This window comes from Orycteropus afer, unplaced genomic scaffold (genome assembly GCF_000298275.1).
Source record: "Orycteropus afer afer isolate SDZICR_OR568_19922 unplaced genomic scaffold, OryAfe1.0 scaffold00059, whole genome shotgun sequence".
NCBI classification, from domain to species: domain Eukaryota; kingdom Metazoa; phylum Chordata; class Mammalia; order Tubulidentata; family Orycteropodidae; genus Orycteropus; species Orycteropus afer.
Genome location: NW_006921646.1, coordinates 7,728,823 through 7,749,009, shown reverse-complemented (window position 1 = coordinate 7,749,009; position 20,187 = coordinate 7,728,823). Strand labels below are relative to the sequence as shown.

The following is a 20,187-nucleotide window of genomic DNA, read 5'->3' as shown; positions in this document are numbered from 1 at the left end:
TGAGACAAAGTATATGTAAACTGCTGTATGGAAAGTGAATTTGCTCTGTAAATCTTCACCCAAATCACAATTAAAAAAAAAAAAAAAGATTCTATGGACAAAATGTTGAATGATGCAGGAAACATCAAAAGAAGATGGAAAGAATACACAGAGTCATTGTACCAAAAAGAATAGGTCTATGTTCATCCATTTCAGGAGGTGGCATATGATCAAGGATCAGTGGTGTTAAAGAAAGAAGTTGAAGCTGCACTGAAGGACATAGTGAAGAACAGGGCTCCAAGGATTGATGGAATACCCGTTGAGATGTTTCAACAAATGGCTGTCCTGCTGGAGGCACTCACTCAGTTATGCCAAGAGATTTGGAAGACACCTACCTGTCCAACTGAGTGGAAGAGATCCATATTTGTACCCATTCCAAAGAAAGGTGATCCCACAGAATGTGGAAATTATTGAGCAATGTCATTAATATTGCATGCAAGTAAAATCTTACTGAAGATAAAAACAATTGCAGCAGTATATTGACAGAGGACTTCCAGAACCTCAAGCTGGATTCAGAAGAGGACGTGGAATGAGGGATATAATTGCTGATGTCATACGGATCTTGGCTCAAAGCAAAGAATACCAGAAAGATGTTTACTTCTGTTTTATTGACTATGCAAAAGCATTTGATTATGTGAATCATAACAAATTACGGATAACATGAGAAGACTGGAAATTACAGAACGCTTATTTGTATTCCTGAGGAACCTGTACATAGAAGAGGAGGTAGTCATTCAAACAGAACAAGGGCACTCTGCATGATTTAAAATCCAAAAGGGAGTGCATCAGGGTTGTATCCTTTCACCATACTTATGCAGTCTGTATGCTGAGCAGATAATCTGAGAAGCTGGACTATATAAATAAGAATGTAGCATCAGGATTGGAGGAAGAATTATTAACAACCTGCGATATGCTGACAGCACAACTTTGCTTGCTGAAAGTGAGGATAACTTGAAGTACTGCTGATGAAGATCAAAGACTACAGTCTGCAGTATGGATTGTACCTCAATATAAAGAAAACAAAAACCCTCACAACTGGACCAATAAGCAGCATCATGACAAATAAGAAAAGATTGAAGTTATCAAAGACTTCATATTACTTGGTTCTACAATCAATGTCAGTGGAAACAGCAGTCAGGATATCAAATGACATACAGCATTGGGCAAATCTACTGCAAAAGACTTCTTTAAGGTGCTGAAGAGCAAAGATGTCTCATTGAAGACCAAGGTGCGCCTGATACAAGCCATGGTATTTTCAATTGCCTCATATGCATGTGAGAGCTGGACAATGAATAAGGAAGATCAAAGAAGAGTCGATGCTTTTGAGTTGTGGTATTGGTAAAGAATGCTGAAAAGACCATGAACTACTAAAAGAACTAACAGATCTGTGCTGGATGAAGTGCAGCTGGAATGTTCCTGGGAAGTGGGAATGGCCAGACTTCATCTTTGGTCATGTTGTCAGAAGGGACCATTCCCTGGAGAAGGATTCATGCTTGGTAAAGTAGAGGGTCAATGAACAAGGGGAAGGCCTTCAACAAGATGGATTGGCACAGTGGCTACAATGATGGGCTCAGGTACAGCAAGGATCATGGAGCTGACACAGGACCAGGCAGTGTTTCATTCTGCTATACGTAGGGTCACTATTGAGTCAGAGATGATTCAACGACCCCTAACAACAACAACAACAACAAGCATACTTACAATAAATGATAGAAAGATAGGTTACCAAAAAACTCCAAAATTCTCTGCCTTTGAGTTGATTCCAACTCATTGCAACCCTTCCTTGGGTTTCTGAGGTAGTATCTCTACAGAAGTAGATTGCCCAGTCGTCCCTCTGAGGAGTGGCTCGTGAGTTTGAAGTACCAGCCTTCTGGTTAGCAGTCAATTGCCTTAGGCACTACGCCACCAGAAAACAAAGATAGGTTAAGAATAGGGATTTGTGTTGATTTGGGTGAGGGAAGAGGTGATATGGAAAAAGTCTATGCCAGTGGGGAAAGAGAGGACACATGCACAAAAGATATAGACAATAGGGGCAAATACTATTATTACACACACAATACTGCATTACCAGTGACACCAAACAGTAGGCAATGGGTAAATGCAAAAATAGGTGAGACGATCAGGTGGGGGTAGGTAAACAGGAATATTCCCAAGACCAAGGATAGATTTGGCTGAAGATAATCTTACATATGTACTTGTGCTACAAAAGTATCCACATATATTACAGAAGTAACAGAGAACAAGATTGCAGTAGTTTCTCAGAGACAGCTAAACACACTGAGAGAAAGCATCACCAGGCCTGCAGGCTTAGGGCCATAGTCCTGGAGGACATCATGCTCAATTGAAACAACGTGTTGTTGTTGTTGTTGTTAAGTGCCGTCGAGTTGTTTCCAACTCATAGCGACCCCATGCACAGCAGAACGAAACACTGCCTGATCCCACACCAGCCCCTCAATCCCTGCTATACTTGAGTCCATCATCGCAGCCACCGTGTCAATCCATCTCGTTGAAGGCCTCCCCCTCTTTCATCAACCCTCCACCCTACCAAGCATGACATCCTTCTCCAGGGAATGGTCCCTTCTTACAACATGACCAAAATAGGTGAGACGAAGTCTGGCCATTCTTGCTTCCAAGGAGTACATAAAAATACAAACAACGTAGTATATAAAAATATTGTTCTCCATCCTACTTTGGTGAATGGCAACTGGAGTCTTAAAAACTTTCGAGCGGTCATCTATCTAAGATGCAACTATTGGTCTCCTTTTGCCTGGAGCAAAGAAGAGTGAAGAAAATCCAAGTCATTTGGAAGCAATTAGTCCAAAGATATGATGGACCATGAGGACCTCAGCCTTCACAACCCTGAGGCCAGAAGAACTAAATGGTGCCTGGCTACCAATGCCAACCACTCAGAAAGGAATCAAAATTGGAGATCCTGGTTAGAGTGGGAGGAAAAATGTGGGACAAAATTCAAAAACACAAAAATGACCAGAATTAGTGGTTGAATAGAGATTGGTAGAACTTCTGAGACCATGGCCCTGGGTTATCCTTTGGGCCTAGAAATGGACTCACTTTTGTGGATTGGATCTCAGGCCAGCAGTAGAAAGACCTAAATGCAGAACACCTACCCCAGGGAGATGGACCCCTTAGATCAGTCAACCATGAGATACCAGAGGAGGTAGCATTCACACAGAGGGAAAGCTGGACAGAGAGGAACATACAGATAAGAAGAGCACAGGGAGGGGTCGTCACAGGGAAGAGTGAGGAAGAGAGCTTTTTATGGTTGGGGATTATAATCAGGGCCGTGAAATCAAATGTGCATGAACTGTTGAAAATAAAACAAATCTGCTTTGTAAATTTGCACCCAAAGCACAATTTAAAAAAAAAGGAGGCGGGAGGAGGGGGGATTTGTACCTTCTCAGACAAGCAGAGAATGCAGTGAAATCTCCAAAGCAGAATTTCAGTAGGGCATAGAATTATGATGTCTCTCTGAAAGAAAACGTTAGTTTTATTAACAAATTACAACTCCAGACTTCCAGGGATTGCACACAAAAAAGGGTGTGGGTAGCTGGATCACAGAGCCCTGACCAAGTTTGCTGGATTTCTCCTCTCCTCTCCTCCTTGCTGCTTACTATGCCTTTAACAAGGAGAGAATCTTGGGCTGGGAGCATTTTAAATTGGGCAGAAGATTCTTCTCTTGCTTCCTCGTCACAGCTGAAACAGTCAAGAACATTTTTAAAAGCCTTTTCTAAAGACTAGGAACTTGAAACAGGAAATACTATGAGTGCAGGTAATCTACATTCCGAGTGTAGCTTGCTCTCTGTCTCCCATTTTGTCTTAATTACCTAGTCAGCTGTAACACAAACATCGCAAGTGGATGGCCTTATAAAAAGGAATTTTACTTTCTCACAGTTCTGGAATCTAAAAATCTAAATGTTGGTCTTGACCATGTTAATTCCTTCCTTGTTGGTTGCCCCACATGTTTCTTGGTTCCTTGGTGTTCCTTGGCTTGTAGATGAACTTCATATGATGATCCTTCGCCCTGTGTATGTGTCCATGTGTCTATTCTGGTCTTTTTATAACTCAAAAGTGATGAGTTTTAGAGCCTACCCTACAATGGTATGGCCTCGTTACCATAACAAAAGAAAAACCCTATTTCCAAACAGAACACAACACAACCACTGCTGTGGAGTCGGATCTGACTCATAGTGATGCCTCCTTGGGTTTCCGAGGCAGTTTCACTATGGAAGTAGATTGCCCAACCTTCCTTCCGAGGAGTGGCTGGTGGGTTTGAACTGCCAGACTTCTGGTTATAATGTAGTCAGATGCCTTTGGAGGGATGGAATTCAATCCATAACGCTGTCTGTACTATGATGACCTAAGAGGAGAAACAAGACCCTCCCTTGGTTTCTCAAAGTCTGCCCTTTGGTCTGCCTCCTCGTGAATGCATCATTTCAACACCACAGCCAGGATACTTTCCCAGACAACCAGCCTCCTCAAAGTACAAACCAGAAAATTCTGCATTCAATGGTCTACTCTTTGAATTTCTATTTAATGATATCCTATTCTGCCAAGCACTATATTTAATTTTAAATACTTACCTTATTTAAGTATTCAGTAAAGTTTATGTTGTTTACCTCACTTATACAGGATAAAGTTAATGTTCAGACAGGCTTAGAGCTTTCCTAAAGTGACACAGCTAATCCATGGTAGGGTGGGGCTTAAACCTGGGTCTCTTGATCTGTAACACCGATGTCCTTCCAAAACTCCATAGTGCCTTTCCATTTTGGAGTGCTATCTTTGGAGAATGTTTTATTTTATTAAAGAAGACAGATTCTCTTTCTACCCACAGTATTAAAACTCCTTGAAACTTCTATATTAAAACATCCTGTTCTAAACTGTGTTCAAGATCCAGTCTTTGTCAGCAACTAGAAGACAGCCAACATAGGGAAGGGTAGAGAATGTTGGAAACAGACTGTTAAACTGGGGCTTATACGGACAGCATTCATCCTCATCGGGAATGGCCAATCTGTTGCTTATGTGCCTTCCTCAGCCCTGTTTAAGTATTAATTATCTTCCAGCTGTTTGAGCTGCTGTTGAGACCCTCAGAGAGAACAGGGGATATCTGTTATATTTTTTAGCAGTGCCCCTCTCTACACACTGATGAAGTCACTAGCCAGTGCTGCCCTTATTATCAGGTTAAATTAAGGTTTGACACTACATTTAAGAGAAAGAAAAACAAATTTAAGCTCTACCTCTTATTCAGTATCTTCTGTGACAGAGAAAATGTGGTATCTACTTCTCCTATTTAGGGGTTATGACCCAGAATCAGGTTTTGCTTCATTTTTCAAGAGAGTAAAGAGAGAGGGACACTCCCATTGCCATTCATTGGATTTTTAATAGCTCAGGTAGTAATAACTTCTCTTCTACCTCTGAAATACTCCATTGTGACTTTCATCAAGGGGATATGCTTATGATCAAGGATAGTACCCATGTGACCTTCCTTCCCATTCCAGATATTGCTCATGGATTGGGCCACTCCTTCCTCTGAAGTACACTGTTGTTGGTGTTAGTTGCCATTGAGTTAATTCCAACTCATGGTGACCCCATGTGTGCAGAGTAGAACTGCTCCATAGGGTTTCCAAGGCTGTGACTTTTCAAAGGAGATTGCCGGTCCTGTCTGCTAGAAGGTGCCTTTTGGTGAGTTCAGACTACCAACATTTCAGTTTGTGGTTGAAGCTTGACCATTTATGTCATCCAGGCTGTATATCAAAAATAACTCAGTGCCTTCAAGTGGATTCCAACTCATAGCAATCCCCATTGGGTGTCCAAGACTATAAATCTTTACAGAATTAGACCACTTCATCTTTCTTCCACCGAGTGGCTGGTGGTTTTGAACCACCAGACTTTTTGGTTAACAGCCAAATGCCTTAACCACTATACCATCAGAGCTCTTTACCCAGGCTGGATAACCTTTCTGACTTCTTAGTTTGTGGCTGCTGCTAGCAGTCATTAATGTTGGGACATTAGTTGAAGCCTATCTGCCATCTGTAGTCTAAATCATTAGTATAGGAAAGAGTCCTTTCTTACTTGAGAAAAAGGAGTTTGGCTTTTTTCTTTTGAATTCTTTACTATTTTTTTTTTTTCCTTTTTTAAATATATGTTTGAATAAGGACTTTATGCCACTTTTGTAAATAATGCTATAATTTTGTCAAGACATACAAAGTATTGTAGAACTAGAATAATTAAACTTGTTATGAGCATTACATATAACAGGCTAATCAAGAAGTGTGATATACAGTAGTGAATTGCTAATTTGACCTCAGGATTGTGCAGCAGAGATAACATTATCTTCATTAATATAGAACTTTTTATCTGGAGGCATCTCTCAGTGCTTTTCCAACCATATATATTATCTTGTTTGTTATCACAAACATCATTAAGGCTGTAAAATGTATTCCAGTACAACTTTTCATTTTCAGTTGCTTACAATTTGGAGGGAGGAGTGTCTTTTTTTTTTTTTTGCTTATTTTCTTCCATTCCTGATATTTGTACCAGCATAAAATTTGGGAAATGGCTGTTATCTAAACTTGGAAAGCCTGATACCATATTGTATTTTTTAAAAAGAGAGAGAGAGTGAATAGAGGGAAAGAGGGGACTTTACCTCATCCTTTTAGGGCAGCCTGTACTATTAACCTTAATAACTTGGAACAAGGAAAGGGCACTATTAGTCACTCTTTGGCCCCTCTTGATCTAGGGAAAGGAAAATGATCTGATCAAATTCCACCAAGCCACATACCCTCTGTTCCCTCCAAGGTTGCAGACAGCAGCACTCTGCCTGTCACGGCCATGTGCGGTTGAAAATGCTATGCTGGTTGAGTTCTTGTGGGTTTAAGGAAATTGACAAAATTAGATTCAGGCCAAGGTGCCAGGTTTAGCACACCCCTTCCCTTCCAGAAAGTACCAGGGAGATTGTCACCATCCACAGTAAAGAATGTCACGATCTGTCTGCCCAGACCTTTAAGAACTTACTTCAAATGAACCCCTCACCCAAACCCAGTAAAATCAGCACCTTCTGTCTGCCTTCAGGGCTCGAGGGAACAGATCAAGGACAACCTCCTGTTTAACCAAAGGGCTCTGGTGAGTTCAGCAGTTGCTCTGGTCTTACCACACAGGAAGAGTGCTGTCTGCCTACAGTGTATATGAGCATAGTGAGCAGCCTGTCCAGGAGAGAGCATTAATATTGGTTATGAAGATGATTGATCAGCTCATGTCAAGAACAGATGGCTAAATGAGGTGTACATGGATTACTGTAAGATTCAGGCTTGAAGAACTGGAAGGGAAAATAGCCTATGATATAAAAGCCCCAAATAAAGTCTCCTTATTGTGATTTTTTTAAATCAGCATTTATATTATACAGTTAACTAGGAGTGATGAGAAATGTAAGGAAATTGTCAAATTAGTGAACAGCGATTAACTCAGAAGTAAAATTATGTCATCTAAGTCTAAGGTTGTTTTACATAGCAGAAGAAGGATATTACTAAAACTTTGCCCAGTCTGTAGTCTCCTAATTGACATCTGTTCGTTTAATATGCTCCCGTCATTCAGTGTGCATAGTTCATAATGTGGGCGAGGGTGACCAGTAAATCTAGTTACTTTTCTCAGTTCTCCCTCTGAATGCCAGTAAGTAGGTATGTGGCACATTCCCCGTGGAATTGTGTAACAGTCCGAAGAGCGAATTTGTCTGTTCATTAACCTGTGAACTATTGAGTCCCTTTGGAGAGTGAAAGGAGCAACTCACTCCGAGGTTAACACTTGTTTGTCAGAGGTGAAGTCTCCAGGGAGATACAGAGGGTAAAGAGGCCAAGATGCTCAAGACCTGCCCGGTGAGACTCTGCACTGTGTGTAGATGCCAGATCCGTGAGGGCAAGAGGGAAGCTGCGGAACAGGCTAGGTCCTCTCCACAGAACTTCCTCTGGTCAGGAGAAGGCTTCCCAGCAGTCACGTTAGGGACTGGTGTGAGTATGCAGGGTTAACTTCCTCACGAGGATTTAGGAATAATATTTTTTAAAAAAAGTGAGTGCTCAGTAGTTTCTCTTTTTTAAAACAAGAATGCAGTATTGATTTAATGCATTTGTCTCCAATGTATGAAATCTTTGACTGAGTTGGAAAGCATTTGATTTGTGTGTGTATGTGCGCATATGCACAGGCACATTCACCACAAGGCGAGGGTGGAAGTTGTTTGTTATTCTCTAGTGTAAATGTCTCATGAACATATAATTGTACTGACATGCAGGCATTGAGCTGAACCTGGTTTGATTTTCTAGGTAAATCACATCTAAGTTCTACTTAATTTTCCAGAAAGTGACATCACCCTGATTTAGCTATAATTCTTCTAGGCTCCATTGGAGCAAGCCCTGAGGAGAAGGTACAGGGTCTGAAGTCAAGTTCAAAATCTCTTTTAGTGCATCTCTGGTACGCTGTAGGTTTACATGATATAAGTTACTTTGTTAGCTTTGTATTGGTTATGATGGAAACTTGATGTCTTCAACCGATTTTCTTCTCTTTTCTCCCCAGGTACATTCGAATAGTTGGAACTCACAACACAGTAAACAAGATTTTTCACATTGTGGCTTTTGAATGTATGTTTACAAACAAAACCTTCACTCTTGAGAAGGGGCTGATAGGTAAGTTATTATCATTACATTTTTGTCTGTATATGTAGACATTTTTACCTTTAAATATTTTGTTATTCCATCAACTCATCTTAATCTACCTCTTAACCAGCTTTGACTAAGGACTCTGGTTGATTTGAATTCCTTTTATGGCTGTGTAACATATAGGGGGTGGTTTGTATTTTTAGAAGTGGTCATAATAATAATTCCAGTAAACCTAAAAAGAGAATGTAAGTATTATGCAAGTAGTTAAGAATTGGAAAATATTTTAGTGATTGGCTCAGATTTGCCATATGGAGAATGTTTATGATAATTGGACAAAGCCTTTTATTGAAGACTTGTCTATATGTAGTGGTAGGTAAGATCAGGAAGAAAGTCTGTATGTTATTGATCTAGTGCTCATACTTTATAAGACTATGCAGGAATTTTGGCTTTGATGGGATATGAATTATGTGCTCAGCTGTGAGTGTATCTTTCATGGACTCATCAGTCCATATTTGCCTTGTTTAGCCAAGTTCATCTCAAGAGAGTGCCTAAATATAATTGAAATAAGACCAGAGTGATTGAATTGTCAATATGGAAGTCATTTTAAATATCTGTTGATAAATGCTGTCTGATTGATCCTTCAACAGAGTATTTTAAATTTTGGTTTGGTTTGTTTTAGGTAATGTTTCAACTCACAGTTGGGTACAGTTGACCCCACTCCTTGATATTCTAGGTATCACAGGTGCTCTTTCCCATCCAGACTGGTTATTGCTCTCCTCTTTTCCCAGGCATGTAAATTCTTCCTCACCTCCTTTAAAGATCAGAGTTAGACTAGTTAGATCTGTGCTCGTACTGTGGCTTCCTTTGAAAAGGGACTCTGGATGTTCGGGTGGGGAGAATAGGATGCCCCTGCCAGGCAGTGCCTGAAGTCGAATTCTGTGCCTTTACAAAGGGACTCATTGCTCTTCTTCTTCTCAAGTCCTGTTCAAGATAAGACACAGACTGATGTGTGTCCTAAAATAACAGTAATCACTAGAATGGGGAAGATGAATGTAACTTGCAGATGTTTACTAATCCTTTGAATGGATATAAACCTAAATTTTCGTAACACTTGAGCTGTCCTAACTTAAGCCTTTTACTACAGGAAAAGTGGGAGCGTAGTATTAATAAAGTAGCAGGAAAGAAGTAATTTCAATGTAGAGAGAGCTTTCAGAGCTCAACTGAAAGAAATATTTTGGTTTTAACTTTATTATGGATGTAGTTTTATTATTTTTAATCTTTAATATTACATAGAAATGTTAATAATTTTGTGGCTTTTAAGGAATTTGAAAGTTAAGAATGCCGATATTGTCAAGTTTTTAATTTTCTGGGCTGTGTAGGATTGTGCTGATAGAGGGACACAGGGAGAGATACTCTTTTTGCCTGTTGCCCAGGTTCTTCTGTGGGCTATAGGCCTAATTGTGTATATGACTTTGTAGCTTGGAGAGTCCTCATTGAGAGGGTCTTAGAAACCAGACCACCTTCATACTCATAAGGCATGTGATTTGACTGCTCATTTCAGCCCTGTGCACTGCACACGTGAACATGCTGCATAGAAAGTGCCATCTGCTTAAATCACTTCCCCTTTCTTAATGGAGGAAAAACAGGTTTGTGGAAACTGTAATTATCAAAGAAACAGGGCTATCTGGCATGAGAGGCCATTATAGCAATGAAACTCAGAATCAGTTGCAGTGAGGGATGCTGTTGTTCGTCTTCATGTTTTGTCCAAACTGAACCAGTCAGCATTATCAGAAGCCATAATAGTCCCAGGCACACAAGGGGATGAAAGAAGATTGCAAAGATGCAGGAAGTGTTTTTTTGGTGCCTGGACAAACATTAGTCTTTGAGCCCTTTTCCGTGATGTTCATAAGTTTGACTGTAAAGAGCACTGCAATCATCTGCCTATCATCATCCCTCAACCAAATGGGAGCAGTGCTGCAAGTAGGAAGCAGGTAGACAGATATGTGTGTGCCCTTGCCAGCAGATGGTCTGTGGAGAAATCCCCTCTGGCCCTCTTCAGACCATCTTCACAGCTCAGAGCTGCCCCCATGCTGGACAGACAGGGTGGTGGTGTGAGTCGTGAGGGAGCACAGGGGAATTTCATTATCTTCTGTCTGACATTGCAGATCCACTTAGTTTAAAGAGACGTTTGAAAGCTTGAGCTTATCCAAAAGCAGTAGTAATGGCCAGTTTTCCATGCTGATTATCTCAGGTGCTTGTTTGCTGCACATAGGTCTTCAGCCAGCCACCCTACACCAACGTCCCAGTGGTCCTCTAGTGGGGGTTTGGGAAATTTCAGAACTACCCTGGGATGTGTTGGTAAATTGTAAATGCTTACTTCATACTCCTTCCTATATTCTGTGAAATATGCACTACCCCTTTGAGAACCACTGATATAAACTCCAGAGTTTCATGAAGGAAAAAAAAGATAAAACTAAAATAATCTCATCATGACTAACATGTAGGGTGCCAAAGCCTACTTTTATGTTTCTACAGCTTCAGAACTTCTTTCTTTCACAGTTCTAGCTACTCTCAATATTCTAGGCCTTAAAATTTTATGTTTTAAAGTATTAGTATTTTTTAAAACCAGATTTTAATGTCAATACTTAAAATGCTAGAAAATAACTTAAATAAAAATGACCACATCAGTCTATGTATGCGTTTCTTCTTTTCCTACCAGAGGATTTTCCGTTTTTGTTGATATCATGTCACTCACACTGTTTCATTTTCACAGATAGATTCATGGGGAAGCTTTGGAACCTTCCAGGTTCATATCACCATGGGAACAAACTCCCCACCTCCACCCCCACCCCCAGCTCCACCACATTGCCCAGGGTTGGGCTTCAGACTGCCCACAGCACTTCTCCCACCTTATCTGCTGTTGCCACCACAACCCCTTTTCATTGGCTGCTTCTGGATCTTGCTGTGAGGTATTCTCACCTGGGAGAATCTGTGTGTGATGACTGTTTCTTCTTTGTTAGGAGGCATTCATAGGAAATCTTAACCTGTCTTACCATAGAGGTATAGAAGGACTAATTAGAATAGATGTGACTGTTATTTTATTAATGTTCAACCTCTCAAAGAATGTGTTTGCTTTGTGTTGGCACTCCTCTTTGTGATACAAACATAGTATTTGCCAGGTTCTTCTACTTTTTCATAATTGCCAAATCTTCCTTTTAATTTAATCTTGTGTTTAAATTTACTTCTCTGAATACCCTACTGGTAATTCATGTGAAGAGCATTGTACCCATCACCTAATTCAAGAACTGTCAACTCACAGCCAACCTCATTTTGATTTATATGCAACCTACTTTCTCCCCGTCAGATTATTTTGAAGCCAGTCCCAGACATTTTATCATTCATCCATAAATATTTCAATATATATCTATGAAACTAAAACCTCATTTTTGTAGCCATCATCACATTATCATTTTAATACCCAAGAATTTAAACAGTAATTTCTTACCAGTAGTGCAAATGGTTAAAGCATTCCTCGGCTAACCTAAAGATTGGAAGTTTGAGTCCACCAGAGTTGCCTCCAAAGGAAAGCCTGGTAACCTACTTCTTAAAAAATCTGCCCTTGAAAACTCTATGGAGCACAGTTCTGCTCTGACACACATGGGGTTGCTGTGACCCAAAAAAAAAAAAACTACCTACCATCGAGTCAATTCTGATTCATAGCAAACCCCATTGGATTTCTGAGGCTGTAAATCTTTACAGAAGTAGATTATCGCATCTTCCTTTTGTGGAGTGGCTGGTGGGTTTGAACAGCTGACCTTCTGGTCAGCAGCCAGATGCCTTATCTACTGCGCCACATTGAATTGACTTGATGGTAACTGATTTTCTCAAATATCCAGTCAGTGTTCAGATTTTCCCAATTCGCTCAGTCTGGAGTATGTGTGTGTGTTTACAAGTTGTTTAATCAGGATTTAGGTAAGTTTATATTTTGCAAATAGTTCTTATAACTCTTAAATGTCTTTAAATGTATAGCTTCCCTTCCATGTGTGAGACTACTTTCAGCTCTCTGTTTCTCTTTTTCTTTCATTTCAATTTATTTGTTGAAGAAATTAGGTTGTTTATCTTGTAGAGTTTTAACAGTCTGGATTTTGATAATTGAATGCCCAATGTAACGTTGAACATGTTCCTCTATTGCATTTCTTATAAGTTGCTAGTTAGATAGAGCCTTAGCCTGATTGTATTTTTTGGGTAAGAATCCTCCATAGGTGGTGGTAGCGTATCTACTAAGAAGCACAAAAAATCTCTGGTTATCTATCATCTTTTGGATATTCACACCCATTGATAATTATTTCCTAGACCCATTTTTTTTCATTTGGGATTGCAACATATATATTTATTTGCAATTTATTGCAGATATTTTATCATTCCTTCTTCATCCAGTAACTAGAAAATGAAAATTTCCCTCAACACTCATTTGGTCTCCCTGAGATGCAATTTGTGCAAAAAAAACAAAACCCAGGATAAATGTTAGATTCTTTCCCATTATTTACCAGTTTTGAAAGAAAGAGTTGATTCCCTAGTATCCTCAGAAGGTGACTGATGAAGTTTATTTGTGTGTTTTTTAATTTTGTTTATGCTTGGTTTGCTTTGTTTTTTTGGGGGGTGGGATATAATTATTATTAATTTATGAGTTTAAACATATCTGATACCTTTTAATCACTTGCAGTTATTATTGATATTTCCCCCATCTTTATCCTCTTCAGATTGGCTTTTGAGTCCTTTTGACATGGCCTCAGTAATCCTTGATTGTTCCTTGTTTTCTGGCTTGATACATTATATCAGGTTTATCTCATACATATCCTGCCCTTGATCTGGAATCACCAATTTTTCTTTCAGAAGTATTGCTTCCATTTAATGGAAAATGACATTTGGAAACCTCAGTCTGTGTACTATAGCTGATTGTGTCTACTGGGTTGGTTACTGTTTCTAGATCTTGTCAGTGGAGAAAACTAGAAAATAGACTGTTGCTGTTGTTAGTTGCCATCAAGTTGGTTCCAACTCATGGCGACCCCCTGTGTGCAGAGAAGAACTGCTTCCGAGGGTTTTCTTCAAGTCTGTGACTTTTTGGAAGTAGATCACCAGGCCTCATTTCTGAGGCACCTCTCTGGGTGGGTTCAAATCACCAGCCTTTTGGCCAATAGTGAAGTGCTTATGTATATTTATTTGTCTATCATGTATTTGGGAGCTCTGGTGGCATAGTGCCTAAGGCATTTGACTGCTAACCAGAAGACTGGCGATTCAAACCCATCAGCCACTCCTCGGAAGGAAGGTTGGGCAATCTACTTCCGAAGAGATGCCACCTCAGAAACCCAAGGAGGAGTTGCTATGAGTCAAATCGACTGGATGGCAGTGAGTTTGGTTTGGGTTTTGGATTGTGTATCTAATAGGTAGAGTACTTCACAAGTGCATGTTAGCATTTCTAATTCAAGTAATGCACGGTTTTTGCTGAGTCTTTTGAGCTTTCATCTTTTTCCACACTGAAAATCTTGGTTCCCTGTGATATAACAAAATAATTCATTTTTTTTTCCCCGCATTGTACACAAAATAAGCTCAGAATAACACCCTCAATACTGTCATGAACCATATGACTACTGAATATAATTTAATTCTTTTTGGCAGGTTTTTTTGGTAAATTTTTGAGTCCTTGGGCTATATCCCATTACAGAGATGTGCAGTAAAATGACTGTGCTTCAAAGTCCCTTGAAATAATTCTGTTTCTGTGATTATGCCACCAATTCAGTATGCAGTTAGGGTCATTCATTGCATTTTGCTTTCAACATTTAGAAATTGCCTTTAACATTTTTGTTTTGTAACTATGTCAAAATTAGTTCTACAAAAGACTGTATTCAGAGAATTCACACTTCTATTCCTGTTCCCTCTAGCCCTGTAGGTAATCTCTTTTTTCCCCCCTTGGTTTTTCAGATTATCCTTCTATTTTAAAAAATGGTTATATGCTGTTCTGGTTACCTAGTACTGCTCTGACAAGAGTATACCACAAATGGGATGGCTTAAACAAACAGGAGTTTATTCTTACAATTTGGAGGCTTTAAGTCCAAGTTCAAAGTGCCAGGCCCTAAGGGCTGGGTGAAAGTCCCTCAACCTTGGGCTTTAGCTCTGCCTCCAGCTCCCAGCCCACTGAAGCTAGAGGTTTTTCTTCACTCAGACAGCTGCTGGCTGCTGAGGCTGCCAAGCCCAAGGTTGACAAGTAAAAAGGCACAGTCCCAGTGTTACCAAACCACATGGCAGGCCATTAATTCAAGTCCATTGTAAGTCCCCAGGTCGGCAGAGTATGACAGGCTGCTGAACAACAACAAGGCTACATGCAGGGTCCAAGCGAGCCATAAGCTAGAGACCATTCCCTGAGGCTTCTGCTTATAAACAGGAAGCAGACCACATTCCCTAAGGCAACTACTCAGCTGCTCACAGTAGACGTCACCATGGAGTTGATGACCAGTCTCATCATGGGGAATACTACTACCTCCAGCTACCTAGCCACTCAACCAGGCACAGCCAAGTTGACACACAAACTGAACTACCACAGATACATAAATAAATATTGATATTTTCTCTTCCCCCCAGCCTTCTGAAATAATTGGTAGCTTGCATTACTATACATGCTTTTCTTCACTTTGCTTTTTTGTACTTAACACTTATCCTAGAGCTAGTTGTATAGAGATACGTTACTGATTTTTTATAGCCGTGTAATAATCATTAGTCTAGGTGTGGCATGGTCTAATCAACCAGTTCTCTATTGATGAACCACTTGGACTGTTCTTGGTCTTCTCTACTACCCATAATGCTCTTGCCTTGTACAAAATTCTTTTCCTACTTTTTGCCAATGTATCTTTTGGATAGATTGCTAGAAGAAGCATTACATGGTTGAAGGATAAATGTCCATACAATTTTGCTTGTTGTTGTTGTTATGTGCCGTCGAGTCAGCCCTGACTCATAGCGACCCCTCCTTGGGTTTCCGAGGCAGTATCACTACGGAAGTAGGATTGCCCAACCTTCCTTCCGAGGAGTGGCTAGACATTGTCAAATTCACCTCCATAGCTACTGTACCGTTTTTTTTATTTCCACTGGCATTGCATGATAATGACTTGTTTCCTTACAGCCATGCCAATAGACCATACTGTCAAACTTCTGGATTTTTGCCAAACTGATAGGTGGGAAATGATACCTCAGTGTAGTTTTAACTCTATTTATCTTATTATGGGAGAGGTTGAGCATCTTCTTGTATGTGTAAGATGCATTTGCATTTCTTTTTTTTTCCTTTTTCAATAGCTCCATTTTTTTTATGAGTTTGCTAATACACCTTTAGTAGCTCTTGGTGGGGGAGCTCTGGTGGTGTAGTACCTAAGGCATTTGACTGCTAATCAGAAGGCTAGCGGTTCAAACACACCAGCCACTCCTCGGAAGGAAGATAGGGCAATCTACTTCTGTAGAGATACCGCCTCGAAAGCTATGAGTCTCTATGAGTGGAATAGAGGGCAGTGAGTTTGGTTTTGGTTTAGCACTTGGTGGAGCAGTAAATAGTTTAACATTGATATTAGAATGTGGCAGTTAGCATTACAACAGTCTCGTTTCTCTTTCAGAAGGTCTCTTGGTACTTCTGGAAAGTGTAAGCTCTAATAAGTTCCTGTCCATCCTTGTCCTTGGCTGTTCTTCTGTGCTTAAACTATAGTAGCAACAGCATGGAGTTCTAGGCCCAAAATTCAAGGTTCTTTAACAATTTCAAAGAATGGGAAGAAGATTCTCTTATTGGCTTTAGGCCATTAAGTGTTGCCTCTGGGCCTGCCAGTATGGATCAAAGAAGATTGGTGGTTTTTTTGTTCCTAGTTTCTTGTTAGTAATTGATCTAGGGCACCCAAACAAAATAGGCAGCATGAGCATACAAACAGCATTGTTGAAGCTGTGCAAACTATTCCTGCCACCTGTGGACCTATGCTGTCTGAACAGGAACACTGGGACCCATAGTCATCTGCTGCTGCTAACTCAAGACCACCAGAAACAGATAAAAAAGAAAAGTATTTCCTTTCTTCCTCCTATCTTCCAATCTGCTACCAAACTCACTGCCTTTGAGTTGATTCTGACTCATTGGATGTCCAAGGCTGCACATCTTTATAGAAGCAGGTTGCTTTATGTTTCTTCTGCATAGCAGCTGGTGGGTTCAAACCACCAGTCTTTTGGTTAGCAACCAAATGTTTAACCACTACACCACCAGAACTCCCACCAGTTCTTGCTATTGGCATAACCTCACCAAAAGCCAAGCTGACAAGGGGAATCTGGGAAATATAGTTGTCAATACTATAGACTGCAAAATACAGTGTAGAGGAAGGGAGGGAATGGAGCCACAGCAGACAGACAGATGGCTGATGCAAAAACAGAAAGACAAGCAATGTAAAAGGGGTTTCTGCCATCAGGAAACTTATCATCTGATTCAAAGTAGCTGGGTAAGCACATCAGCAAGGGGTGGAAATATGTGGAGTAGGGAACAATACACAAAGTCACAAGCAGAATGTGAGGAAAGATTAAGTGTTTAATTGGGCTATGAAGGTGCCTGCAGATAAGGCTCCATGAAGAATGGGGTTTTGAACTGGGCCATGAAGAATTCAGTAAATATTACAGAGCATTATAGCAGTACTAATTTACATAGCAACAAAAATGGATGGCACTTGCTTTTCTAGGGGGAGCTGAGACAGGAAATAGAAATAGGTGGTCTGTGGCTACTGTTGTCATTTAAAAGTATTGTGAAATTGTGACAGTATGTTCAGAATTCAGTAAAATTCCTGGGAAGATAAACAGTGGGAAATCTGAGCTGTGAAGTACTTTCAGCATCCACTAAACTAGGGATATAACATGACTTCTGTGCTTGGCATCTGTGTTGAGAAAAATCCATGTCCTCTGGAGTAGAAACAGAGATTTAGGAGTTCAGGAGTTTACTGAGTGGTGGAAGTGTTAGAATGTGGTAAAGAAGTGAGCTTGCTGTCTTGGCAGAGGGGAATGGAAGGCCTTATGCAGGCAGTTTCCCAAGATGGCACTAGTGAGTCTGGACTAGTCTGGACCAGGAGACTGTTTTCCCAGACCTGTTTCTCTAACCAGATATTGAGACTGGTTCTAATTGTCAGTGATGCTTAGCTTCTTTATTTACTGTAAATTACTTGACATTAAACAGGCATCTATTAAGAGGCTGCCAAATGTATCTTAGGCACTGGGGATAGAAAGATACACAGGTACAGTTTCTGCCTTGGAGGATGGTACAGGCTAATGGAGGAGAAAGACATTTAAAACAGAAGGTGACAACACAGTGAAGTAAGTTGTGCACTGGGGCGATCTCAGCAGATGCTGTAGGAATAGTGGGACCAAGGGAGCCTAACCTGAGTTGAAGGAATGGTGGCAGAGAACATCTCCCAGTGGAGGTGATAAAGGAGTCAGTCAGTCCTTAAGGAGGGGATGAGGTGAAGGGTCAGGGTAGAATCATGTACAATGGTCAACATGTGCCAAGGCTTCCCTCTGACCTACCTCAAAGCTGGTGCCCCTTCCAGTGGGCCATATTGCATCTGGTGGAGGAACTGGAATAGGAGATAGAGTCATTTGTATTCACTTGTTCTTTTCTTCTTCCTCTGGAGAAGATGTAACTTTATTTTCTCATAAGATTTTAAAGAGTTTTTTTAAAAAAAAAAAATCAAATAAATAGCTTACAATAATGCATATATGAATAACACAGTTGGTGTTTGACTCCTACCTAGGAGTCCCCCTGTCCTCAAACAAGAAGGAGCTACATTTCTATGTGGCAAATACAAAGGAGGGGATCTAGAGAGTGATTTCACAGTATTTGGGATTCTTAGTTTAATGTGTAATTAGTTGTGTACATTTAAGTTTCACTATCCTCTATGCCTTTTATTATTATTACTTTTGAGAATAAAGACTGAAAGAGTGTTTACTACTCTCAGTAATGCATTCCTACATTTTACACTATTGATTTTTTAAAACCTTATTTATATATCCTCCCATGATAGCAGGGATGTGTAGATATGGTTGTGGGGGTGTGTGTCAGTTAGATGTAAATGTGTACAACTTATTTTTAAATTGGGTGTTGTAGAATATACAGGTAGAGCCAGATTTATGATGGCCTTCTGTTCCAGTGGCTGTGGTAAATCAAATCTGATGTAAGGCAAATGCCTCCTTTTTTTTTTTTCACCCCAAAGTTTTTGTTATTATTCCCTTTTATTATCAGTATCTTTATAAGTCTGATCTTTATTTATCTTTGGAGATTGGAAACATTACATATAAACTTACAGATATGGTGACATTAACAAATTACCTCCTGCAAAATAGTATGTAGTACTTATTACTAATGATAAGATGTTTAAAAAAAAGAAAAAAGACGGTCATAAGTGTTATTAACTGAAATGTGTCATAAGCTGGGGACTACCTGTTTCTCCAAGGTTATATGACAGTAGTCCTTTCTCATAAACCATGGTTCTGCCTAAAACTGGTGTTTTGAATAGCCAGATTATAAATGAGCAGACATTTCTCTGGCACTCACTATAGAAAGATATTCTGATGGCCAAGGGGAAGTGAATTTCAGTTTTCTTGGCCTCATCCCTAATCTGCTACCCCAGTGCTCTATCCCAAAACATGGTAGATAATTTTAAAATTGAATATTTTGAGTAGGTATTATATTCATACAAATACATACACACAGATACACACACCCATAAATAGAGAGAGATATGTTGTTGTTGTTATGTGCCATCAAGTCAGACCCGACTCATAGCGACCCCTCCTTGGGTTTCCGAGGCAGTATCACTAAGGAACTAGATTGCCTAACCTTCCTTCCAAGGAGTGGCTGGTGGGTTTGAACCGCCAGCCCTCTGGTTAAGAGAGAGAGATAGTGGATATATAATGTAGCTGCTGTTGTTAGTTTTGTATATATCCTTCAAGTGTTTGATTTATGCATATGCAATCAAGTACAAGTATGTATTCTTATTGATATTTAAAAGGTAGCAAATATTCACATGCTCTTTTATTAGTTAACAGACATTTCTTTTTTATGCATTTTATTGAAATATAATTTATTTACAAAACTAAAGTGACATAGGTCAGTGCTTTTTTTTTTTTTTTTTTTTGGCAGTGTTCCCTTCCCTCCCCTCCCACCCCCCTGGCAACCAACAAAAAAGCTTCCCTCCATATATAAACCTTTCCTTGACCCTCCACAGCAACGAACTAATACTGTATTTGTCCTTCTGTGATTGATTTATTTCACTCGGCATAATGTCCTCCAAGTTCATCTATATTATGCAGTGTTTTGCAGACTCTACATTATTCTTTAGTGCTTCATAGCATTAATTATCAGCAAATATGAATTTGTTGCTGTCATTTTTGTTATGTGCTTTTTCATGGTGTCGATTTCTTTGTTCCATACAATTTT

General features: G+C 39.9%; 1 protein-coding gene across 1 annotated transcript in view; it reads left to right on the top strand.

Annotated features, from left to right (window-relative positions):
* Nucleotides 1-20,187, top strand: part of BTBD9 (BTB domain containing 9) — a 549,273-nt gene that overhangs the window by 319,384 nt on the left and 209,702 nt on the right. The window contains exon 6 of the mRNA XM_007939418.2: nt 8,614-8,723. Coding sequence (XP_007937609.1) covers nt 8,614-8,723 — 110 coding nt within the window. The remainder of the gene's footprint in view (nt 1-8,613; nt 8,724-20,187) is intronic.